Source organism: Wyeomyia smithii, chromosome 3 (assembly GCF_029784165.1).
Source record: "Wyeomyia smithii strain HCP4-BCI-WySm-NY-G18 chromosome 3, ASM2978416v1, whole genome shotgun sequence".
NCBI lineage: Eukaryota > Metazoa > Arthropoda > Insecta > Diptera > Culicidae > Wyeomyia > Wyeomyia smithii.
In genome coordinates, this window is record NC_073696.1 from 187,142,486 (window position 1) to 187,168,497 (window position 26,012).

General features: G+C 41.2%; 2 protein-coding genes across 5 annotated transcripts in view; both read right to left on the bottom strand.

Annotated features, from left to right (window-relative positions):
• The window catches only part of LOC129732763 (lachesin), a 319,022-nt gene that overhangs the window by 212,807 nt on the left and 80,203 nt on the right, over nt 1–26,012 (bottom strand). The window lies entirely within an intron of this gene.
• On the bottom strand, nt 3,043–3,895 carry LOC129732764 (uncharacterized). Its single transcript, XM_055693967.1, has 2 exons — nt 3,815–3,895; nt 3,043–3,746 (listed from the first exon to the last, which is right to left on the bottom strand). The coding sequence occupies exons 1-2, from the start codon at nt 3,818–3,820 to the stop codon at nt 3,192–3,194; spliced, it is 561 nt and encodes a 186-aa protein (XP_055549942.1). The 5' UTR covers nt 3,821–3,895; the 3' UTR covers nt 3,043–3,191.

A 26,012-nucleotide genomic window follows, 5' to 3' on the forward strand; every position in this document is an offset into this window, starting at 1 on the left:
ATAGTCAAATACTATCTAATATAAGTATATCCGGAACAGAAATTATATCTAGAGGTTGTAAATCGACCCAGATGACATTTTGAAGTAGAATAAGTAGAATACTCTCAGGAAGTTCGGCTACATAGGGATGTGAAATGAAAATCTAAAACCGAAAAAAGTGAAAAATATGTCCAATTTCAAATGCTAATAAATCGGTTAGTATTCGATCGATTTCCTTCGTTCTTGCAGCAATAGATTAAAAAATCTTTTAAGATTCTTCCCAAAAGAAGATAATTGTAATTTTATTATTCACACTATTGTACTGTTGAAAATAATCAAGGCTTGTCAAAACGAAATATTCGACCTCTGCTTGGTTGTTATATGATTGCTTCCCAAGCACGGTCGACAGAATCATATACCTTGCAATTTAATACATGCTATTTGGGCTATATAAAAGCCTGTTTCAGCCAAAACCGCTCAGAATAGTTCTAGACAGCGACAACAGCAGTCGTCCTCCCTTAGCAGCAGCATTAGCAGTGCAGTGGATACTAGCGATGGCGGGAAGCGGCCACAGCTGTGGCGTAGCAATGGATAGCGCACTAGTTGCAGCGGATTCCAGCAACGATAGCAGCTGGGCCAGCTGATGCAGGGACAGTGGATACCAATGGCAGCGTATAGCGGCCACAACTGTGGTATGGCTATGGATTGCGAACTAGTTACAGCGGATCTCAGTATCAAAGCAGCTGATGCAGTGAGGCACTTCAGTGGAATGCAGTCTCTGTGCGATAGTGGGCACTAGTGAATGCATTCAATGAAAAGTTGGCTCATTTTGACAACACGTGAGCTGTCTAGTTTTGAGTGTTAAGTCAGTTTTCACTGTTTATTTTATCACAAGGAATACTTTATTCGCACTGTTAGTGATAACGCAAAAGTGTGATCGGCATCTTATCCGATACTAAAATGAACAACAAATTGTCCTTTTCAGGATGAAATAAAAACTTGATTGAAGATTTGATATTTTCTAATGAGTTAATTCACATTTTTAAATTTGTAAAAGTTATAAATTTTACTTCATCTCTGTGTCTCAAAACGTACTGAATTATCTTTTCCTTCAGTCATGAGCACGACATCCGAAAAAATTTCATATCGAAATTTAAAAATTGTCAAACCCCAACCATGACTTGCTATATTATTGAAAATGGTCAATCTTTGTTGAAGCGCAAAATTCGATTGATCTGATTAGTCAACGTTTATTTACTAGAAAAAATGACTGACACGCAAGCAGCCGGGTTATCATTCTTGTAAATGTATTCTACTTCAACCTTGCGGTCGTGGCTTTGCACACAACCCTCCTGTTATTTTTAATACCATATCATTACTCCCAGAAAAAATAATTAATGGAGGTGTTTCAGCAAAAACAACTCAAGCAAAACCAACCGGAATGAACTGATCTATTTCAGCGGCTACAAAGTACGGTATCGTACCCTTTACGATTCGGATGTTTTATGTTCGCTCAGATGTTTTAACTAAATGATTACCATTTCGAGAGAGTAGTTTTTTTAGTGTTGTATAGTGTAATTTCGTCCTCATATAAGGCCCTAAGGATGGTCCCACAAAAGGACCGAAACGTCAGTGATGAGCGAATAACAAACAACGCGTTTCGTTAAACTGCAAGCCGTGATACCGAAAGCGTTGTACATTTATTCCCAATGAGTTATTTTTAGTGTTGGATAACAGTTATTGATATAAACATATTGAAACATAATGATCAATCATAAGTCTCTCAATCAACAGTCTCCCCAGCTGGTCTCGAGGTACGATGCTGACCTAACAAGCCAGTCGTCGTAGGTTCGAGTCTCGGCTCGGGAGAGACTGTTAGTGTCAGTAGGATCGTAGCGCTAGTCCCGCAATTGTCCTGTACACTCAACAGTTGGCTGCGAAGTCTGTGTATAGTAAACAGAAGGTCAAGTTCCTAATCGGAATGTAGCACCAAGGCTTTGCTTTGATCAATCATAAGATTAGTGTCTATCATTCAACGAATTATTGTAAAGCAGACGTTTGCTCCAAACTATCAATTGCGATTACTTTCGAATGCAACAATGCAAGTAATGTAACAAACAACTTTGAATAGTTTTACATCAAAGCGGACGTGGCTTTGCACACAATTTCTCCGTTATTTTTATTTTTTCCCATACTATTCTGCATTGTCCGTGAGTTTAAGCAATTCAAAAATGATACATTTAGACTTCAATGTAACCACCTTTCGCCTGTATTTTTTTTATTTTATGAGAAAACACGTTGTTTGAATCTTAGTTTTAGTTATGGTTAAATTTAATAAATTATAAGATATGCAATATGCTTCATCTTTTTGTATAAGAATCTTTCAATTTTAAATGTTCCAACTAACGTTTTACCTTCTTCTCCGTTTCCTGTCAACCGTCAACAAACTCCTATATAACAGTTCAGCATCCAGGGATGCTTCTCGACCATATACAGATCAAGATATAAAAGTGCATCACATTTCGCAGGGTTGTGAAAAAAGGATAATGAAGAAAAGCGCATTACGGAAAGTGTTCCAAAAAGATAATTGTCAGTTTGCGTAAAAAGTGTCAGTTGAGATGATTGTTAGGACTTTGTATAAAAGATTTACACTGGAAATCATCAATAACGTTAAAATTTTTGTAAGTTGATATTATTCGATTTCTGAAGCTCTATTAGTAAGTGCCTTTTTATGTTAGCCTTATCATGGCACTGATGATAATGGATCATGTCAATGGATCTGTAGACTTGGTTCAGCAGACCAGTACAATTCTTTATCTCGAAATCCCAGAGTATAGTTGGCCTGAATCTCACCTCTAATGTCGAAGTAGAAAAAGAGTGTGATGTTTCCCGGACTAGAATCACCGTAAATCTAATATTCTCGGATTTCAGTTGATTTTTTGTGGTAAGATTTATGAGTACGAAGGAAAACCAACAAACTAAGGTTTCTAAACAAAAACTGAGACAGTATACAGAGTTTTAAACAGAATTTAAATAATCTATCTAACAACCGTGAAATAAAAATTTATACTTTTGTATCACAATATATTTCCACATATATTAAAAAAATATGTTGAATGCTTTGAGCGTACGATGATGTATCCATATTATTGCTAGATGCGCTTATAGCTAATTACCACCTAAAGTTCCTATTACCGAATACAGCTGAAACATCAGTTCCAGAACCACTTTTTGTGGTGTTTCTTAATATATACAGTTACTGGTACTGGTTTTTCGACGTAGATCGGTTGATTCACATACACTGGATAAGGCTTGTCAACATGAACTGTGTACGGTTTCGGAACATGGACGTACTCCTTCTGATAGACAGGAACTTCGACCTTCACGGGATATGGCACGGGACGGTCCACGTGGACGGGCACTTTTTTCTCGATGTAAACCGGATACTTCTTCTCTACCAAAACGGGAACTTTCTTTTCGATTTGCACTTGATAAGGAACTTTCACCGGCACTGGTACGTGCTTTTCAACTTCCACCGGGTAAGGCACTGGTACTTTCTTGGTGACAAAATGTTTAATCTCTTTCTTCGATTCCCATTCGTGGCTTAAATCGTTTTGGTGATGTGTCTCGTCTTCGTAATTGCTGTGCGACTCGTATTGCTCGTCATAATCGTGATGATCATCCAGTATACGGCGTTTCTCCCGTAGGGACTCATCAGTAGCCCCTAAGCTGATAATCGCCATAATCATTGAGAACACGATAAACGCCTGAAAAACACAGTTAGTAATAAAATATTCTGTAACTTTCCTTGAACCCTTTTTCCGTTGCTGCCCACCTTCATGTTTGCCTTTCCGAGATAGAGCTGAAACAACCGATCACAACCGAATGATGATTGAGTTCCGATAACATGGACTTTTTATACCTCAAATTTTCTCCCTGTTTCCTTTCATCGTGTCTAACTTTTTATCGTTTTATCTGTTGCAGTAGCGCGTAATGAAGTTTCTGATTATCTCATCTACTGTGGCCGATTGTTTTTTTCGGTTTGTGCCCGCGTTGTTGCTCATATCGTACGCCACCGGCAGTCACTGATGCGTTGCGACCGTTTTCGGGTGCTGAAATTGCTCATCATTGAGCAAACTTTATCCACTGGTGCAGAGATATCCAATGGAAGTAAAGTTTGACGCTCTTTCGTCTTCAAGGTTATGATGTTGCTAGTGTTGGGTCACTGCGGAGTTCAATTACGTTGGCCAACGTTTGACCCTCAAGCGAAAGTGAATAAGAACACTGTTCTCCTGAATCTGCAACAAACATCCTTCAGTCTCACTCAGACCGTTGTACTTGTTAAACAAACTTATATCAAAAGTTTCCTTTATAACTACTTCAGTTCATCGTTGGGTGGTAATCTTACCTCACATTTCAATAATGCGCGTGAATTCTCGCAAATAATTACATGCCATGAGATTAGATGAAAGCCACGTGCTACTGAGGCAAATAGGCCTGTATGTTCAATCTTCAATGATGAATGAGCTTCAAGAGGCGTAACGGAGCAGAAAGTTCACCTTCTTCGTCCTCATATGATTGTAGCACTGAAACTAGGGTAACGTGCCATACTTTGACATGAATGTATATATGTTCCAGTTTCATTATGAAACATTTTTGTGGTATAAGATTACTGGTTTTTAATCTTCTGTCGATTGTCTAAAATTACCTTCATGATCCAAATAATGTACCTACCCTAATGTTCCCCAAGCCACGAAAGATATAACACACAAGCAATGTTTACATAGGCTTTGGCCAACGCTTTCGAGCGTTTCCGCAATCGAGCATCTATATGGGGATGGATCTACGGTTGTTAGGCGAGCGAAGTGAATGTTCCCACAATAACAATAATAATAATAATAATTTGGCAATACTAAACAGACATTCTAGGGAGAAGGTTTCACGGGCTAGCTAAATTTATAAATGCAAACATTTCGATGACTACACAATTAGAGTGTGGTTTGCCATTATGTATCTCTCTGCTGATTTGAAAGGTTATTCCAATATCCAATATGTTTTGTTTCACTTAGACAAATCTTGTCTTTAAGATCTGAATATTTTTGGTTGTCTCTAAAATTCTAATATATTTGAATTAGAAGTCCAATTTCATCAGAATTATACGCAAAAACTAAATAACAGCAACAGTCTTTTTTGAAAACGGTATATTTAACATTCTTATTGCAATGTTTAACTACATCCTATTGTTTTCACTCATTCATTTATCCGTAATGGCATTTCATTATTGATCATATTCAAATCTCAAGACCCTCTCACTACCATTTGTATTAAACAACCCTTTCCAATCCCCATTGACATCAGTTCGAAATTATTTTTTTGTGTACCTTACCGCTTTCTAATTGAACTGAATGTTATGCTCTAATAGAGGAGTTCCGAAATAGCTTTTTGTCACGTCCAGTTCATTTCCTCCCGTATGAACATGCACATGTTGTCAGTGCGAATGAAAATAGGAATTGTACTTTCGACCCTCCCATTCGGTCCTACCATGTTAACCTGTAAAAGAGTTGTCAGTTCGGAAAACCGCTGGTGGCTTTGGCTTGTGATTACGTTTTGTGCTGCTTTTACTCTATGATACATTTAAAATTTGCACCATCCAGCACATATGTACATTTGTACAGCAGAGAAAGACATACTTGTTGGGCATCTTTCTCTATTCTAATATTGGAATGGCTGCGACGGAATAAAAGCTGGCTGGTGAAGTCGTATAAGTCGTATAAGGAGTATACGGAAAACCACTATATAACAGGAGCAAGCCGAGTAAGCACATTGTGGCTGATTTGTGCAGGAAAAAAAAGAAGATGGGAAAAACTGTACTCAAGCACTCATTTCGCCCCACAGAAGTCGGACCCTGTTTTATGTCTGAATGAAATTTAAATAAGAGTGGCTTTTGCCGATGACTGCGCACCCTTTCGTTGCTTTTTATTTGGGTTTTATGGTGTATGCGGCAATGAAAGAACTTCTGCTGGTGGCCACCGGTAGAAAAGTTGCATCACAGTAGCGATTTATGGTAGTGGAGAAAACGTGTACATATTAAACTAGGCTGTAGCTTGCAGATCAACGGGTTTATGTTCGTTCAGAATTAGTCGCAGGCATCGGAAAATGTCATACCCGGAATCAAATTATGCTAATTGTAAAGACTAGGATCACTTGTTTTTACAACGTCGGCGATTGTTTCTATCTGATTTCTCTTTAATAAATACTGGGCTATAGAACTGCATAGATTTAGAAACAATGCTATAGCGAATACTTTTACACAAAAGTAAGCAGTTTTGAGAAATGTAATTATATTTTTTTTTTGTAAAATGATGCCTAACAACATGTTTTGTACATTCTCAGCTTTCATCTTGGTCAGGATTTACAAACAAAAAGGTTCAAAAACGTACAATAACCTGGATTTACTTCGTTTGACGCAATCTGCAAGAATTATACAAAGAAAAAACTGTCTCTTCGTCAAGCGGCCACGAAATATAAAATCAACTTCCTTAGTTACCATCAGAACCCTAACCAGCAGACAACCAAGCCATTAGTCAAAAACTTGACAGAAGTCTTATTCATTTGCTGCATAAACTTACTAAAACATCCACAACATCTCGCTCAATGGACGCGGGAATGCAAGTGGATGCTGTGCACGCGGACTTCAAGGTTGCGTTCGATCGTGTTAATCACGACATCCTTCTACGAAAGCTGGATAAATTGGGGCTCTCCGCCATGCTCGTGAGATGGTTCCGTTCGTACCTGACCGGTAGAGTTGTATGTGTCAGTCTTGGGTCGTCACATGCCGAGCCATTTACAACCTCTCCTGGAGTGCCGCAAGGAAGCAATCTGGGTCCACTTCTAATCTCACTGTTTATTAACGACGTTGCTATAATTTTTTCGCGAGGTACACGGCTACTTTTGGCAAACGATGTAAAAATCTTTCGGATTATAGCATGTCTTGGAGACTGTTTGGAACTACAAAAGTTGCTTGATGCTTTCAGTGATTGGAGCAACCGTAATCTTCTTACCCTGTGTGTAGAAAAATGTCATATAATTACCTTCAGCAGAAAGCTTCAATCAATCAGCTTTCCTGGGCAAACTCTTCAGCGGGTAAGCCAAGTTAAAGATCTTGGCGTAATTTTGGATAGTCGACTTACGTTCCGGGTACACTACGAAGGTGTCATTTCAAGACAAGCAACTAGGATTTATTTTTAGAGTTGCCGATGGATTCCGCGATCCACTGTGCATGAAAGCTTTGTACTATGCCCTGGTACGATCGATGCTCGAATCTGCGGTTGTCGCTTGGTGTCCGTTCAACAAGGGGTGGATTGATCGCATGGAAGTTGTTCAGAAAAAAATTGTGCGTATGGCACTAAGGCATCTTCCTTGGCATGACGCTACGAGGCAGCCCCCCTATGAGCACCGCTGCTTGTTATTGGGGATTAAGACGTTGGAGAGGAGAAGATCAAACGCACAAATTATCTTTGTTGCGAAGGTCCTGAAAAATTAAATTGATTCACCCGCTATTCTCGCAGAACTGAATCTCTACGCTCCAGAAAGGAATCTGCGGAGACGTCAGCTTTTGAATTTGGAGGCAAGCTATAGTCAGTACGGCCAGTATGATGCGATTAGGTTTATGTCTACGAGGTTGCAGAACTGTTCAACTTCAACGAACCCATCAACACTATTTTATGTAGCCTGCGGATTTGCTAATAATTTATTGTTAATCGTCTCTAATTGTTAATTTTGTTCATTAAGACAAAAAATGTCAGATAGAATTTTTAAATATAATATATAACATTACATAACATAACATGATTGAATCCAATCGCACCGAATGGGAAGAAGGAGGTCCTAAAGTTCGTCCAGGATCAGTCTTTTTTTATACAGATGGCTCTAAAATGGGCGAGTCTACAGGCGCTGGGGTCACTGGACCAGGAATAAATGTATCAATTCCAATGGGACAGTGGCCCACAGTTTTTCAAGCCGAAATAAATGCTATTTTAACATGCACAAATATTTGCTTAGCTAGGAAATATAAATATGCCAATATCTGTATTTTCTCAGATAGTCAAGCAGCTCTCAATGCATTAAAAGCATACACATGTCAGTCGAAGTTGGTATGGGATTATATTCAATCCCTACGACAACTAACTGTAACAAACGTTGTCAATCTATACTGCGTGCCTGGTCACTGTGGTATAGAAGGAAATGAAAAAGCCGATCTTTTAGCAAGAATTGGTTCTTCAACTGCATTCGTCGGGCCGGAGCCATTCTGTGGGGTATCTTCATCCTGTTTGAAATCTGAGCTCAGAGGCTGGGATTCAATGATGATTGATGCCAACTGGAAGGCTTACTCCAAAGCAAGACAATCTAAACTATTCATTACACCATGTAATAGAATCACACGGAACCTACTCAGTATGAATAAAGCTGATCTGAGTACGTTAACTGGCCTACTGACTGGACACTGTCCGAGTAGGTATCACCTTAAAAAAATTGCTAAACTGACAGATGACATATGTCGTTTCTGTAATTCTGAAGTCTGGGGTGAAATGCAAAGTCTGGGGGCGACTATCACTGATACCCATAGTGATGGAACGAACTGACAGTGCATATAAAGTAACGCGGAGTATACCACAATATATCTAACTAATGGTAGCAGTGGTCAAAGGCTCCTACAAGGGAACATAACATAACATAACATAACATAACATAACATAACATAACATAACATAACATAACATAACATAACATAACATAACATAACATTACATAACATAACATAACATAACATAACATAACATAACATAACATAACATAACATAACATAACATAACATAACATAACATAACATAACATAACATAACATAACATAACATAACATAACATAACATAACATAACATAACATAACATAACATAACATAACATAACATAACATAACATAACATAACATAACATAACATAACATAACATAACATAACATAACATAACATAACATAACATAACATAACATAACATAACATAACATAACATAACATAACATAACATAACATAACATAACATAACATAACATAACATAACATAACATAACATAACATAACATAACATAACATAACATAACATAACATAACATAACATAACATAACATAACATAACATAACATAACATAACATAACATAACATAACATAACATAACATAACATAACATAACATAACATAACATAACATAACATAACATAACATAACATAACATAACATAACATAACATAACATTACATAACATTACATAACATAACAACCCGAAAGAAACGGGCTAAGATTCCGGTTCTAGCAGTACAAAATGTTACTGGACGCCGTGTCTAGACGAAGTACACGAAGATCCTGAATTGGTAGAAATGCCTAACCCTGAACTCTCAATCCTTTCGTTCCTAACTCTGTTAGGAGATATCCGTACATTAGGATGACATACATGAGGTAATAAACCGAACATTTCCGCTATTTTAACGTTTAACGTTCAACCTTTTAACGTTTTTTTTTTGCATCTCATTTCGGTAAAGATGATGCAATTGTTTTTTTTTCTCTAAAATAAAAAAAGAGTCTTTCATCAGAACAAGAAAAACGCAGTCGGTCGCTGAGTGTTTCTATTCGCCCCATTGCGAAAAACTTTCTAAAGCACATTTTAAAAAGATATACTAGTCCGTTATAAGCCCATTGGAACGGCATTTGAGCAATACTAATGGCGAAATTTCCGGTGGTGCAGTATTTCATAGTAGAATTAACATGTTTATTTACATGTGGTGAGGTCAAAGCGACCGAGAAGAAAACCAAAACTTAAGCTGATGCATGAAAGAACCTATCCAATCGAACCTTTCGACGACGCTTTGCGAAATGGGACGTACATTAGGAACACTAACAAAAAAACGACTCACGTATGCGAGGCACCATACCACCACCAAGCTGCTGGAGTTCCGGAATCGCGTTATTTGGATGGACGTGTCTCAGTTCTACTTAACTTAACGGTTCTACTTAACGTTAACGGTATTATGACTGCTGTTACATTTACTTTCTGTGCGATGACCTAAAAAAATCATGCTCCAGCAAGATAATTACCCGAAGTATACAACCAAGAAAACAGAAGCATTCTTTCGATCGGCCCGAATCAAACCAATACTATGAGGACCCATCGGCGTACAGGCCTATCTGTTTGCAGGACACTACCGGCAAGGTGCTTGAGAGAATTACCCACAACAGACTGGTGAAGTACACTGAAAGAGGGTGTGAACCGTCTGGTATGTAACGAGTTCGGCTTCCGGAAGGGATGCTATTGTCTCCGTCACCAAGAGGGTGGAGGAAGCACTCCATCATCACGCTTGACGCGAAGAATGCGTTCAATAGCGCTGGCTGGGGCTCCATAGTACTCGCGCATAGGATCTCCATACCGATGTCACTATACAAGATTTTAAAAAATTACTTCTAGAATCGAGTACTATTCAGCTTACATCACAGAGAAGAGTCAGGGTCCGATGTTGTTGAGTGCTATATATGACGGAGTGTTGAAGCTTATTTGTGATCAGCGGCTTTCCGGACGACATAACGCTAGAAGTCTACGGCGAGTTGAACAAAGAGGTTGAATCGACGCTCGCGCACTGCATACGCAAGGTCAAGAACGGAAACGCACTCCAGGAAACCGGAGTCAGCGCACTTTAATATGAAGGTTACGGTTGTAAGTAACGGTAAACTAGAGCAACAGGCGCAGGTCAGAGTCGGAGATTTCACCATAACCTCAAAACAAACAATATCGCACGCTTAGCCTTGGGGCTAATAGCGGTTTCGATCAACTAGATTAGTTGAGAGAATTCGCTATCGATATTGCTTTTGGCACATTTTGCATGTGTAGGATAAGTACAACAATACACCGTGCCCCAGTGCTGAGACGAGAAAATTTCCAGCTCGAAAAGATCCTCGACTTGATCGGGAATCGAACCCGATATCACAACCGTGTGGGAGGCCTAGCCGACCGACATCGCTAACCACAGAGCCACGGGGACCACACACCATAACCTCAAAGCGTTCTTTAAATCTCTCGAAGGCTTACGCTCAAGAGCCCCGTTAACCATGCCTGTAAGAGGGCACGTGGTTCCGTCCATACTGTCGTCTGCCCCGTCGGACGAGACTCTAATTAAATTTTGTGACCTGTGAACCGTGGCTCTCTGTGCTCCTTTCACGTCGGGGCGGGTGGTGCGGTCCGGGACCCCTTGGGTTGGTAGTTGTCGGGGCCGGAATTCTAGGCGGTAGGCTCTATGACGGCACTGAACCACTTTTTTTTACCACTTGCGAATCTAACCAGAAAAGAAACTTAGTCTGGTATAACTTTTTTTAAATCTTGAACTTGACCAATTACCTTAATGGTTGAAAACGGTCTCCTCGATTCCACGTTGAGATCCTCCTTTTATAACCGTTAGAACCTTTTGGAACCTTAACCCGATCGGGTTCTCTCCGATATGCGTCACACACTAGACCTCGCGCCTTCGGCCGTGTACAGCTTCTCTGCATTTGCCGATAACGCTGCCTGCCGAACAGAGTCGATTTTTGGCGCCATCGTAGGTTGTTGTCGCGGGTTATTGCTGAGTAGAGTTGAAACAGTGAGTCGCCTGGCATCCCTACTGCTTCGGTTTTCGATAACCTACTTACTCCTGATTGGCCGTCCGTAATAGTGAATAATCCCATATCAGGGCACATCGACTCTTTTCGCTCTGGTGTCTGGATCGACGTGGTAACGACTCACTATTTCGGCGGCCTTTTAGCAAATGTTGTTTAAACGGGACGAGATTATTATTATTATTTATATAATCCAAACAATTTCTGGCATGGTTATTTACATTTAAGAACATATATTAAATGAAAAGCATAGCAATACTGTCACCTAGGTATTGCTTTACGGTGGAACCTTTTTCAAAGGTTACAATACTTAGGTATGGTGGGCTAGTGTGGTCCAAGGCGGTTCTATTCTAGTGCTAACAGTTATCGTGGTAAATTGTTAAGTTTCTACAGGCTCAAGTGCCTGAGAGTTGCGAGTGGGTATATGATGCCAATCAGCATAGCCATTAAGGAGGATGTAGAGTGCTTCGACCAACATCCAACAAGAGGCATACGAGGTACCTGAAGATCATCCTCAAAGATTAGATGGCAGTAGAAGTAAACGTACCGACTTATTCTGGTGGTATCCGGATCGATCGGGAGGTGTGATGGAAAAGTCAACTTCTACCTGACACAGATCCTGTCAGGCCATGGTTGCTTCATGCAGTATCTACACAGGTTAAAGCACATGAGGTCTTTTATGTGTTCCGAGTACATGGATGCGGTGGATATCAATAAGTACGTTATTTTTGTATGCTCTCCTATTGTGCGAGCAAGGAGTGACATAATGATATTGAGCAGGCCAGATACTACTCTGAATAACCTAATTTCGGAAGTTGTTTAAAACGCGGATTGTGCAGCCGCACCTCAGATTGTTCTGGAGATACAACGTGTGTGACTGGTCAACCTCCAACTCGCCAGTGGCAGCTAACTGCCAGTTTCCATGTGCTAAACTACGGTTTCGGGAAGGAGTAGGAGCCAAAAAGAGGTGGCCAAAAAAACGTAACCGGCTACAAATTCTACGGTTCTCCTTTTTTCGCACCCTGTTTCCTCTGGTACCGCCGTTGGGCATTGCTTCAGGAAAAAGGGCGAGTGTGCTTTTAATGCACCCCACGACAATTCGATAATATAAATACTTTGCTGCTTAAGTGAAGACAAGGGCAGCCTTCACTGGCATTTCTATGGTTATCCCGTCGATTGATACCTTGCAGCGAAAGAACAATCTGGGAAGCAGCCGTGCTGACTGCTCTCCAGGTACCCTCGTCTTCGCACATCCTTCCCGCTATGTTTTCCGTAGTAGTATCCGACCCGCTTGCTGCCAACATTTCGCTCCTCTCCTGTGTAAAACTCGGACAAACAAACATCACATGCTCAGCGGTTTCTTTCGCCTCCGCACATTGCGGCCACCCAAACTTGTGCAGGTACTGCTTAAACCATGGCCCGACAGTATCTGTGTCAGGTGGAAGTTGACTTGCCCATGGCGCCTCTCGTTCCATCCGGCTATCTCCGGGATGAGTCGGTGTGTCCATCTACCTTTGGTAGAATTGAACTGCCACCTGGTCATCGAAGTTGACCTTATGGCAGTTCGTATACCTCTCGTGTCACGTTGGTCGAAGCACTCTACGTCCTCTTTAACAATGATGCTGATGGGCATCATGCCAGCCAGGACGCATATTGCCTCATATTACACGGTTCGATACGCGCATGCGACCCTCATGCACATGACCCAAGTAACACACGTTGGTATAAAATAGTTGACGTTACCTATACCATGACATTAATATCACCAAAAAAGCGCAAAACATGACGGCTAGTAGAACAAGTAACGCTAACTGCATGAAAGCAAGCCAACTTGATATAATTAAGTGGCAAAATACATCTCGAGTACTAATACGGCAATGCGCAACTATGTTGCTATGACAACTGTTAACCAGCGCATGCGCAAATGTGTTGTGTCTGCGCAGTGCAACTAGATCGACAATTGCTTTTATCAGTGGCAGTTTTAATTGATTATAAAATGATGACAAAAAATAATATCAAGCTTTTCAAAAAGAAATGTTTCTTTCGCTTGAATATTGAAATTGTTTTCGCATAGTTCCAATGTTATCTGGATATAAAATCTAACATAACTAGAAAACGTTGTTAGATATACAATAACAAAAATCTCAAGTGATATTGGTTACACTGCAAGCGTTTTGTTTATCTTTTGATGGCGCGTTTTGACCCGCTTCAAATAAATATAGAAATCGTTCATATAATTTAAATATTGATTCAATCAAGTAATTTTAGGTTGGGTGTTGAATGCTACGACTATTTTTTTTTCTTCATCTATAATTTATTTGACACGGCACAAATACGATTTAATGTTTAACGGCGCCAATTATATCTGGTAGCTTACTTTCTAAAGTATCTTAATAACTAACTAAACTAAAAGCAAATTTTTTATCCTCGCTGCCGACTACGAGCTGAAACTAAATCTAACTTAAAGCTAGAATGTTTTGCATTAAAAGCACTGATTTGTTGTTTGATGGTTTTCCATCGCCATAGGTAAGCAGCATAATGAATATGTTCCGCTGATGGGCCAGGATATTACGAACTGGCATATTGGGTTGTCTCCCTCGGGACCTGAGAGTATCGTGCGGGTCTAGTTGCTGTTTCCGGATCCGGGGTCTTAACGTGTTCTTGTCGTTTGGTTGGATGTAGGCGGAAGGGAATAGGATTAAACTGGGGCGTGGATGGATTTCAGGAAAACGTATATAAGGGACATGTAGGATAGGTCACGGCTCGCCAAGACATCACGAACAGGAACAGCCGGCTGCCTACCTTCGGCCTGCAGGGAAGCTATTAATTTAGACCTGGCGTCACGATGTACAGGGCATGACCAAACCACATGCTCTATGTCGTGATAACCCTCACCACAGGCACAGATACCACTTTCCCCGAGCCCAACACGACGGAGATGCGCGTCAAATCTATAGTGATTGGACATAAGCCGGGACATCACGCAAATGAAATCTCGACCTACATCCAACCCCTTGAACCACGGGTTCGTCGATACTTTGGGGATTATGGAATGTAACCACCTTCCCAATTCCCCTCTGGACCAAGCATTTTGCCAACTTATGATCGTATTCTGACGTACAAGTGCGAAAAATTCATTAAAAGCAATTGGTCTTTCATAAATATCACCGTTTGTTGCGCCCACCTTAGCCAAAGAGTCCGCTTTCTCATTGCCCGGTATCGAGCAGTGAGAAGGGACCCACGCTAAGGTAATCTGAAACGATGTTTCGGATAAAGCACTCAGATGTTCCCGTATTTTCCCCAGGAAATACGGAAAGTGCTTAACATCTTTCATCGATCGGAGAGCCTCAATGGAACTGAGACTGTCCGTAAAGATGAAATAATGGTCCGTGGGCATTTTTTCGATAATCTCTAGGGTGTACTGAATTGCAGCCAATTCTGCGACGTAAACAGAAGCAGGATTATCAAGCTTATGGGAGACGGTTAAATTGTTATTGAAAATACCGAAGCCAGTGGACCCATCAAGAAGTGATCCGTCGGTGTAGAACATATTGTCGCAGTTGATGTTTCGATATTTATTGGAAAAAATTTTGGGGATCTGCTGCACGCGTAAATGATCCGGGATTCCACGAGTTTCATCTATCATGGATCTATCGAAAAACACAGTAGAATCAGAAGTATTTGATAAGTCGACACGATTTGGAATATTCGAAGAAGGGTTAATATTTTGGGACATGTGATGGAAATACAATGTCATAAAACGGGTTTGAGAATTAAGTTCGATTAACCTTTCAAAATTTTCAATCACGGGACGGTTCAAGACCTCACCTTTGATAAGAATACGAGAAGACAGGCTCCAAAAGCGGTTTTTCAATGGTAGTACTCCAGTTAAGACCTCTAAACTCATCGTATGGGTCGAATGCATGCAACCTAAGGCGATACGCAAACAACGATATTGTATTCGCTCCAGTTTGATCTGTGATCTGTCACATCTGTGTTTGCTGCGGAGCGGAAGCAGAAACACCTGTATTCAATAACAGACAATATCGTTGTTTGGTAAAGCCTTATAAGGTCTCCTGGATGGGCTCCTCACCATTGTCCGGTTATTGTACGAAGAAAATTCACTCTTTGTTGACATTTTTTCATCAGATACCTCACGTGACAACCCCAGGTGCCTTTAGAGTCGAACCAGATTCCAAGATATTTGTGTACCAAAACCTGAGAAATCGTTTTACCCATTAATTGTGTTTGAAGCTGAGCAGGTTCATGCTTCCTAGAAAAAACTACTATCTCAGTCTTCTCCGGAGAGAATTCGATACCTAGCTGTAAAGCCCAAGCAGACAAATTGTCCAAGGTATCTTGCAATGGTCCTTGCAAATCGGCAGCTTTGGCTCCTATAACAGAGATTACACTGTTGTCTGCAAGTTGTCTTATCGTGCATGAATTTGTCAGACATTCGTCGATGTCATTTACATAAAAGTTGTAAAGAAGGGGGCTTAAACATGAGCCCTGGGGAAGACCCATGTAGCTAATGCGAAAAGTTGCCAAATCGCCGTGCGTAAAATGCATGTGCTTTCCGGACAACAAGTTGTGCAAAAAATTGTTCAAAATTGGAGAAAATCCTTGTCGGTGAAGTTTGCCCGAAAGAATGTCAATAGAAACGGAATCAAAAGCCCCCTTAATGTCCAAGAACGCAGACGCCATTTGTTCTTTGCGAGCATACGCCAGCTGAATATCTGTTGAAAGCAGCGCAAAACAATCATTCGTCCCTTTGGCACGGCGGAAGCCAAACTGAGTATCCGATAGTAGGCCATTTGATTCGACCCAATGGTCTAAACGACGGAGTATCATTTTTTCCATCAATTTCCGGATACAGGATAGCATTGCAATCGGCTTATAAGAGTTGTGATCAGAAGCTGGTTTCCCTGGTTTTTGGATGGCGATCACCTTCACTTGCCTCCAATCCTGCGGTACAATGTTTTGCTCCAGGAACTTATTGAACAAGTTCAACAAGCGCCTCTTGGCATTTCCGGGTAGATTCTTCAACAATTTAAATTTGATTCTATCTAACCCAGGCGCGTTATTGTTACAGGACAGGAGGGCAACTGAAAATTGTGCCATCGTAAAAGGTGATTCTATCGCGTCGTGGCCCGGAGACGCATCGCGAACAATATTTTGCTCAGGAACAGAGTCCGGACATACTTTCCTGGCAAAATCAAATATGCACCGACTTGAAGACTCCTCGCTTTCGTTGACCGTTACGCGATTCCGCATTCTTCGGGCTGTGTTCCAAAGAGTGCTCATCGATGTCTTTCTCGACGTCTCGTTCACGAACCGACGCCAATATCCGCGTTTCTTTGCTTTAGCCAAGCTTTTAAGCTTGGTATCAAGCTCCGAATACCGTAAATAGTCGCCAGGTATACCTCCCTTCTGGTAGGCCAAAAACGCGTCGGATCTTTGCGTGTAGACATCGGAGCACTCCTGGTCCCACCACGGAGTGGGAGGCCGAATGCTACGACTATTGTACTAAGGAAAAGCATTTTACAGGTACGTAGTGTTGTTATTAGATGGTGTAATGTCTTACGAAAAGACCAAGTGATAGTGAATGTCATTCTTGAACTCATGTTATTAGAAACATCTCCAAAACCAGAAAAAACGAGCTTGTTTTCGAAATGTGGTTGTATTACTGATGAAAAACAACTTCGAACACAATAGAATAACACAAGTTTTCAATTGCGCTTGTAGTACACTTATATGACTACTTTCGTTGTTACTTCTTTTCTAACATGTTTCGTGTGTTACTTGGGGAGCCTGTAGGTGCTTTCCAGTTTACCCCGGTAACTGGAAGTACCCAACGCTCGACCACACGGGTCCACCATTCCTGAGTATGGACGTTGCTACGCTAGCTAGCAGCTTACCCCTGCTGCTAAATACCGCGAGCGATTCGACATCATGCGCGATAATATCGCTATAGTCGTGGAAGCTTTCTTGCAGCCGTAGGATCGCTTTTAGGCGATAGCGCATCCACCGGCACTGATCGCCGCCTTTTGTTCCAATTTGCGGTAGTTTACCACGATGACCTCGGTCTTGTGTGCGCTAACTCCAGTTTCCTTGAGTGCATCCAATCCACAACTACGCGTATGGATGGTGCGGCTTTCAACTCGACCTCGCTGACCGACTCGCCGTAGACCTCTAGAGTTATATCGTCTGCGAAGCCTATAATCCCGCTCCCAATATTTCCAGAATCTTGTACAGTGGCACCGACACTCCGAGACTCCGCAGCGCGTAGGCTGTAGAGTCCAAGCTGGAGCTGTTGAACGAGTTTTTCACGTCTAGCATGACGATTGTGTAATAGCGAATGTCCCTTCTTTTACGTTGGAGTGCCACCTCGGCCGTCTTGGTGACGGAGAGGTTAGCATCCACCGAGGGCTAACCCTAACGAAAGCCGAACTGATTGCTTGACAAACCGGTTTTACTCTCGATGAATCTCACAAGTCTGTTGAGGACTACCCTCTCAACAATCTTGCCCACTGTGTCTATCAGACAAATCGGTCAATATGCCGATGGGTCACGTGGTGGTTTCCCGGCCTTCGGCAATAGAACCAGTCGCTATCGCTTCCACTCATCCGAGAAGAGGCAGTCATCTAAGCATTGGCGTGCACCGGAAATCGTGAAGCGGCTACAAACCCTGCCACGAAAAAAATGAAGAACTGTCCTTGAGACAGAAGAGTCAAAGCACTCGGAAGTCTTTGAGGCAATGAGAGGCGACGCAAGATTTTTGAGCGGATGCGTGTAGCATCCGCCGGATCCCACAAGGAAATGATCCTTGAGCTCCGCAAAGAAGCGAAAAACAAGGGCTTAGCCTACCTATCCTAAGAGGCGCTTGGAGACGGGATGCAAGTTCGGGCACTCACGTCGCAGATGACCCTACAGGTTAAATACCTGGACGAGGTCACCGAGGCATGCGAAGTCGCGGACGCCCGCGAAGAGCAGTACGGAGTGGTTGTGGCCTGAGAGGTAGTTCGACTGCGCAAGGGTCCAGTAGGGACCCAGGCCGCCACTGTCAGGCTTCCGTCCGTGAACGGAAGCCTGGTGCTTAGGTTAACGAAGCTCAAAGTGGGCTGGTCATTATGCCCACTCAACATCTATCAGCCGCTAGAGGTTTGCTTCCGATGCTTCGAACAAGAACAGAAGTCTTTTAACAGCAAAGGACCTTATTGGAGCTCCCTTTGCAGGCGGTGCGGCGCTGCAGGCCACAAAAGCAAAGACTGCAGAGTCCCCAAAGTGCATGGCGTGCGCCGAAAAGCGTGACGCAAAGAACGTAATGGTAAACCCGAGGTGCACGACCGGTAAGCCGACTAGCAAGCTACGGACATGAGAGTGACACAACTAAACTTGAACCACTGCTATGCGGCCCAGAAACTGCTAGACTAAGCAGTCACTGAGTTGTTGTCGGACATTGCCATAATCTCGGACCCCTACCGTATTTCCTCCGGAAACGAGAAATGGATCTCGGACGAGTCCGGCATGGCGGCAATATTGACGACGAGCAAGTTCCCGGTTCAGGAGGTATAATCAACCTCAAACGAAGGATTCGCGTTTGCCAGGGTGAACGGAGTGTACTACTGCAGCTGCCACGCTCCGTCTCGTTGGTCTACCAAGCAGTTCGTAAGGATGGTTAGGACCACCGTGGAGTTGACTAGTTTAACACCGTTCGTGGTTGCAGGCGACTTCAACGTATGGGCAGCCGAGTGGAGAAGTCGACGCACAAACCAGAGATGTTAGATCTTGTTAGCAACAAGTCAACATAGATCTTGCGAACGTTGGCATGAAAAGCATCTTCAGTAGCAACGGTGCGGAGTCGACCATCGATGTGACGTTCTGTAGTCCAGGACTGATCACAAACTGAGGGTAGACGATGGCTACACTTATAGTGACCACCTGGCAATATCGCATTTCGATGTAGAGGTATTTGCGGAAGCAATTAGACGAGAGCGCGAGAAGAGCAGAATTCGTCACTCGAACGCCAATCAACTTGTTGTCATACTTCCGCGGCCCAGCTTGCATGATGCCCATCAGCATCATTATCAAGAAGGACGTTGAATGCTTCGGTTTATATGGCACGAGGGGTACACGACGTAGAATAAGACCATCTTCGATGGCAGAGTGGCATCGTGAGTGGTCCACTTCCACGAAGGGTAGATAGACGCACCGACTGATCCCGGTGCTGTCCGAATGGAATATCAATACTTCGGTCATGTTGTGCAAAATCTAATGAGTGGAGTTAAGCTTAAGGTGCGAATGTGAGACTTGCGGATCATACGCAGACTTCAGTACTGGTAACTGCAACCTTGGACCGAATGGAGTGGAGACGACTCTTACGTACAGCAAAAATCACACCACGATTTGGGACGGTTTGGTAAGGTATGCAAGAATTTTATGCAACTCAATTTTTCATCCAAAATACTTTATTTAAAAGAAATATGAGATGTCCGTTTTCAAAATAAATAATTTTTCCAGTGTAGCATTCAAAATTTAATTTTTCCAATGCGTTTAAAAAAATACAGACAATTTCCTAGAAGTCATCTCTTGACGCCGTTTCTCTATCTCTTGTCATAATTTAGAAACGATTCGAACATTTCAGCCCTTTCGAAATGTTAGTCTACAGCGGGTTCAATAGGTTTGAATACACTTTAAAATGTGTTTAGATAATGAAAATAGAAGATATTTTTTCGTGAATCGATGTTTTTAAAGCAGCGTCTATTGAGAACCTTAACGGCCTTATACTACGTATAGGCGTTGATTTTCACTTTCTCCCGATAAACACCAGTGGGAGCTTTCCACACCGGGATACGACACCCAAACCATCACAGGATGTTTATGTGGGAGGGAGGGATGCTGGTCGTCTTCAGTTCCCACAGCAAATCATTTTGGACATTGTGCGGCTGTGGCAAGACAAAGATTTTCTCAATAGAAAACACGAACTCCGACCTGCGTGCCGCAAACAACTTTACTACGACGACATCGCGGTTCTCTATTATCGTGCGCGGTAAACATACAACAAATGTTAGCAAGTCGACAACATGTGCGAATTCACTTGGTACGCACTTACACAATGATTAAAAGCTGTATTCGAACTCATCGAACACCCTGTTAATATTTTCTTTATTCAAAGTGCATGCATACTTAGTGTAGCAGGCGTTACAGACACACAAAGTGTCATAAAATTCTGACAGGTCAACATCAGTACTACCGGTCGCGTTGGCGACTGCAGTTTAATGTATTTTATTGTAAAAAGTGGCTTCAGAGAGATACGATTAACATAAAATAAAACTCCAGACAAAGTTATGGGAGATAACTGATATCTCGAAACCGTTCACAAAACATTCTTTCGAAAAATATTGGGGGAGCGGGGGGGTATGCTTAATATTGCGAATGGGTTGTAAATTTGTTGGGAACAGTGTGCTCAGGTGTGAAGCAGCCTGTAAGGGATATTATTTCCCACTTTTATCGGCATACCTATTCTTATTACCGCCCAGTTCGGAATTTTATATAGCATGGGAACATGTTTGTATTTCTCTTGGACTCTTGGATTATAATAACATAGTTGCATTCCAACCCGAGCAGTAAATACTTTTCCACATGCAGTAATTGCTCAGCATGAATCCATACCCACAGATTTCGTTAATCAATATTCATACTGGAACAATAATAAAATATATACACCTGCTTTGGGCCAAGCGACCAGTACTGAAACAAATACTGCTCCTATCCGTGTCGTGATTGTGTTTACCATCTGCAGATGTGTTAACAATTAGTTTAACATGATTGTGCAAGTATTCTAACAAATTGCCAATTCAAACAATCAGTTCGGAGAAATAGTTTCCACGCTGCTAATTCCTATTGGTGGAAGTAACACATTCTGGAACAAAACCATTACAGTGATGTATCTTTCCACTCAGCGGGCAGGTCAGGTTCCGTTGGAGAATTTTGATTTAGATACTCTCCAGTTAACGAACCCCCGTAGAAGGTTCGTAACACACACTTGGGCGGAACGATGAGCGTCCAGTCTATGAATGCCCGCAAGAGCTGAAAATTGCAGTAATTTTAGATGTTTATGCAAGCACCAATCCAGCGACGCTACACTACATCTCTACAACACTCTCACTATTGACTTCGTATGCGAAAATATTACACATTTCAAAAACCATTTGAATGTTTCATTTTTCGGAGCACCACCGCAAACGATTGTGTACACCAACGCGTATTCGCTAACCGTTCTCGCCGTTTGTTGACCACCAGAGAACTGTGATCAGGGTGGGAGAACGGTTCACTATTGGCAGAAATAGTGAAGTAAACTTTTTGCTATTTTTGTATATGAATTATTGTGTTATATTTTATTTGTTACCGTACTGAAATAAATCACTTTACTTTTTTCGTAGTTTATTATAACAAAATGTAATGGGAAACGTGAATGCCATCAATGACGAGATTTCAGTGAAATATATCAAAACAAGTAAAAAACGTCCCTTCAATTGGAAAAATACACCCGTGATACCCAATTCTCTCCTATCATTTCTCTGGACGATATTCAGTTTCCACATGAACATAACATTCTTTCACCTCCATCGCCGCAAGATATAAACTATGGTCATGCAATTTTCAGTTTTTCTGCGCTCCACGCTATACCACGCTATTCTGTTTCGAAGTATGAATGCCGCCTGGCGCCGTTCGACCGTGCAGTGAATATCCATTGAACAATCCGTTGAGATTGATCGTACTCCTGAATGAAGTTTGGTCCGAAAAACCTCCCGCCATCGGTACTGGAAACAAAGCTGAACATGTCGCATCAATGATTTGCTATTGATTCAGATTTTGGTTTCGGTTTCCACTGTTCTCAATTTTAGGATAAAGTGACATAGATGTAAACACGATTTCCAATGTATTTTAAATTGAAGTTACCTCTTTTTAAATCCCTCTTTTAACGGTCTCACGTCACATGTTCTCTATAATGGTAAGTGCGCGTAAAAATATTTCGTTCATAAAAATTAATCGTTTTTTTTTTCAATTCCTAACAATAACAATAATGAGCAAATTCGTGAGTTGAATATTCATTCTGAGAACAAGGATTAAACCAATAAGTGTAAGGGTCCCTGCCTGAGTGTTCAAATACAGGTTTGACGGATGGGTTGACAAAGATTGAACTGTAACTCAACTTTGTCCAATACTCGCTCGGTAAATCTACTTCTGTATACAACCATTCAACACGGTACAAAGCAAGGCTACTTTCGTGCCATAGCTTAAGATTAGGTACCAGTACCAACTGTTAACATTTACACTACAACGTACCTTTCAATCAATGGTCGTACTTAATTCTATAGGATGGTTATATGCCATTGACCGATTCGAAATTTGTTTTCCTATCGATGAGGGTATCTGTCTTTCGTACAGAAGAGTAAAATTCAGTACAAAAGGCTGAAAACATGATTTGCTTTGAAGGCCACACACAACCGTATGTTTCAGCGGTTGGAATCATCTCATGCACCTCTCTGATGTCTATGTTAGAGCAACGTGCCAATAAACACAGGTTTTACCCTAAAACTGGGAAAAATGAACGATTATAACTTTTCAACCCGTGAATTTTGGCACCCCTAGAAAAAATACAAGTGCGTCAAAAGGCCGCAAAATATCAGGACGAACACATAAGTTTTGCATAGATTCTCTAGAGCTCCCCACATTGGAATTGTGGGTGACCTCGATAAGGAATCCTGAAAAAGGTATTCTCATGATTGCCCAGCCTATGGACTAAGATTCTTGGAAGAGAATCGTTTTATGAGAATTGTTCGGATACGAAACCTTTCACTATGCTTATTAAGTGCTTGAAGGGGTACTCGGGTAACCACAAATTAAAATTCTTGAAACTCATCCGCTTTCGATAGTTATAGCATTAAAAAAATTCAGTAACTTATGTACTGTCAAAACAGCGGGGCCCCAAAAGGATTCGTCCTCATCCAGGAATCCGGTTCTGAAACTGAAAAATTTTATGAGTATTTAAACGGAATTTTACAATTATTGGTTCAAAGAAATAGCCATTTGTATGGTTTTGAGTATTTTGGTGATATGCCCTCGAAATCTCGAAACAAATTTCACTGGAGCTCCAGTCACATCCTGCAATGTAAAAATGTCACCTGGGGTCTTTCTATGATCTCTGGGATTGCTAATCTCCCAGTTGGTTTCGAGGTACGATGCTGGTCTAACAAGCCAGTCGTCGTAGGTTCGAATCTCGTCTCGGGAGAGACTGTTAGTGTCAGTAGGATCATAGCGCTGTTTTTGGCAGCACGGCGCGCGACAATTGTCAACTGAGTTCGCAGGGAAAAGGCGCGCCAACGCCACTATTGCTGCAGCGGGAATATTACGCATAACTAAAATTCATTTGAATTATCATTGTTTTGGTTCACGAAAGTAAATTTCGTGGTACGTCTGTTTGTCTGTTTGATAACTAAGATGTTATCTGTATTTCCTCAATCAGCCCCACCGTCTTCTCACAAACCCAACGCCAGGTTAACTCTTGAGTATTTCCACAAAAATGTCCCAGTTTTAATATTTTTCCTAATTGACATTTTTGATAAGGCTGAAACTTTACATAGACGTAACACGACTCATTTTTGATCAGTTATATAAAAATATGATGGGTAGGTTCTGACAATTACAAATATTTTTACAGCTAAACCGGTGTTAATGTTTTTCAAAATGTATTTTTTCGTTTCTTTATGATCAGACAGTCCTCAATGTTTAGATAATTATTTGTAGAATTTGAAAATATAAACGTTTTACATGATTAATTTTTAACTTTTATTTTATTTTTTTTTGAAATAACTACACTGGTCGACAAAAGAGAACAAAAATGCGGCCTCTTCAATGTTGCGTAACTTCTTGTAGAAGAAAGTTCGATTTGATAGAATATTTTGGTAACTTTAATTTGTGATTATATGAAACTAGCTGACCCGGCAAACTTCGTCCCGACTGTTTTAGTGTTTAATTTAATAATTTTTAACATTTCAAACTCATTGACTACTTGCGATTTGTTTATTTCGTTTGAAATGATTGGTTTTATCGGAATGACAACATCCTCGACTTTCGGTATTTGTACATCACCTCTATTCCGGAACTATAATGGGTGCATTTCAGTTATTTTCGTTGTTTTCCAGAAACTGAAAATCGTCATCTTCGAATTCAAAATGGTGTCCAGGGTCAATACTTGGCTTCTTTACATCATTTCGATTACGGACATATCCATATGTAGTAGTATTTGTTTATTTTCGGCTGTTTCCCAGAAGTTGCCATTTTACAATTCAAACTGGTGTGTGAGGTCAATTTTTAGCTCCTTGCATCATTCTGGATCCAGTGATACTCATATTGGGTGGTATTTGGTCATTTGGTTGTCTGAGGTCAGTAGGTCGATTTGTGGCTTCAGTGCATCATAACAATTCTGGAAATTCGCATGTTGGGTGGTATTTGTTCATTTGCCGCTGTTTTTTTGAAACCAGAAGTCGCCATCTTGGATTTCGAAATGGTATTTGGAGACATGCCAGAAGAAGGAAGGGTGTCGAAACATTATGGACATGTTTGTTACAACTTAAAACATTCACTTGCTAAATTTGGTTATATTTGCTTGATTAGTTCTCGAGCCGTGCGAAATATGTGTTTCATTTGTATGAGACCCCTCCCTTGTAGAAGAGGGAGGGGTGTCAAACCATTATGGATATATTTGTTACCCCTAAAAACATTCACTTGCTGAATTTGGTTCCATTTAGTTGGTAAGTTCCCGAGATAAGCAGAAGTTTGTGTTTCTTTTGTTTGGAGCCCCTCCCTCACAGAAGAGGGGGGGGGAGTCGAACCATTATTGATATATGTGTTACCTCTAATAAAATTCACATACCAAATTAGGTTGTATTTGGTTGATTGGTTCTCGAGCTGTGCGAAATTCGTGTTTCATTTGTATGGGAACCCTCCCTTGTAGAAGAGGGAGGGGTGTCAAACCATTATAAATATGTTTACTACCCCAAAAAACATCCATCTACATTATTTGGTTCTATTTACTTAGTTAGTTCTCGAGATGTGCAGAAATTTGTGTTTCATTTGTATGGAACCCCTCCCTTCCGGAAAAGGGAGGGGTATCGAACCAATATGGACATACTTGTTACTCCTAAAAACATCCACATGCCAAATTTGGTTCCATTTGCTTGGTTAGTTTCTGAGATGTGCAGAAATTTGTGTTTCATTTGTATGAGGGCCCTCCCTTCCAGAAGAGGGAGGGGTCTCAAACCATCATAGGAAC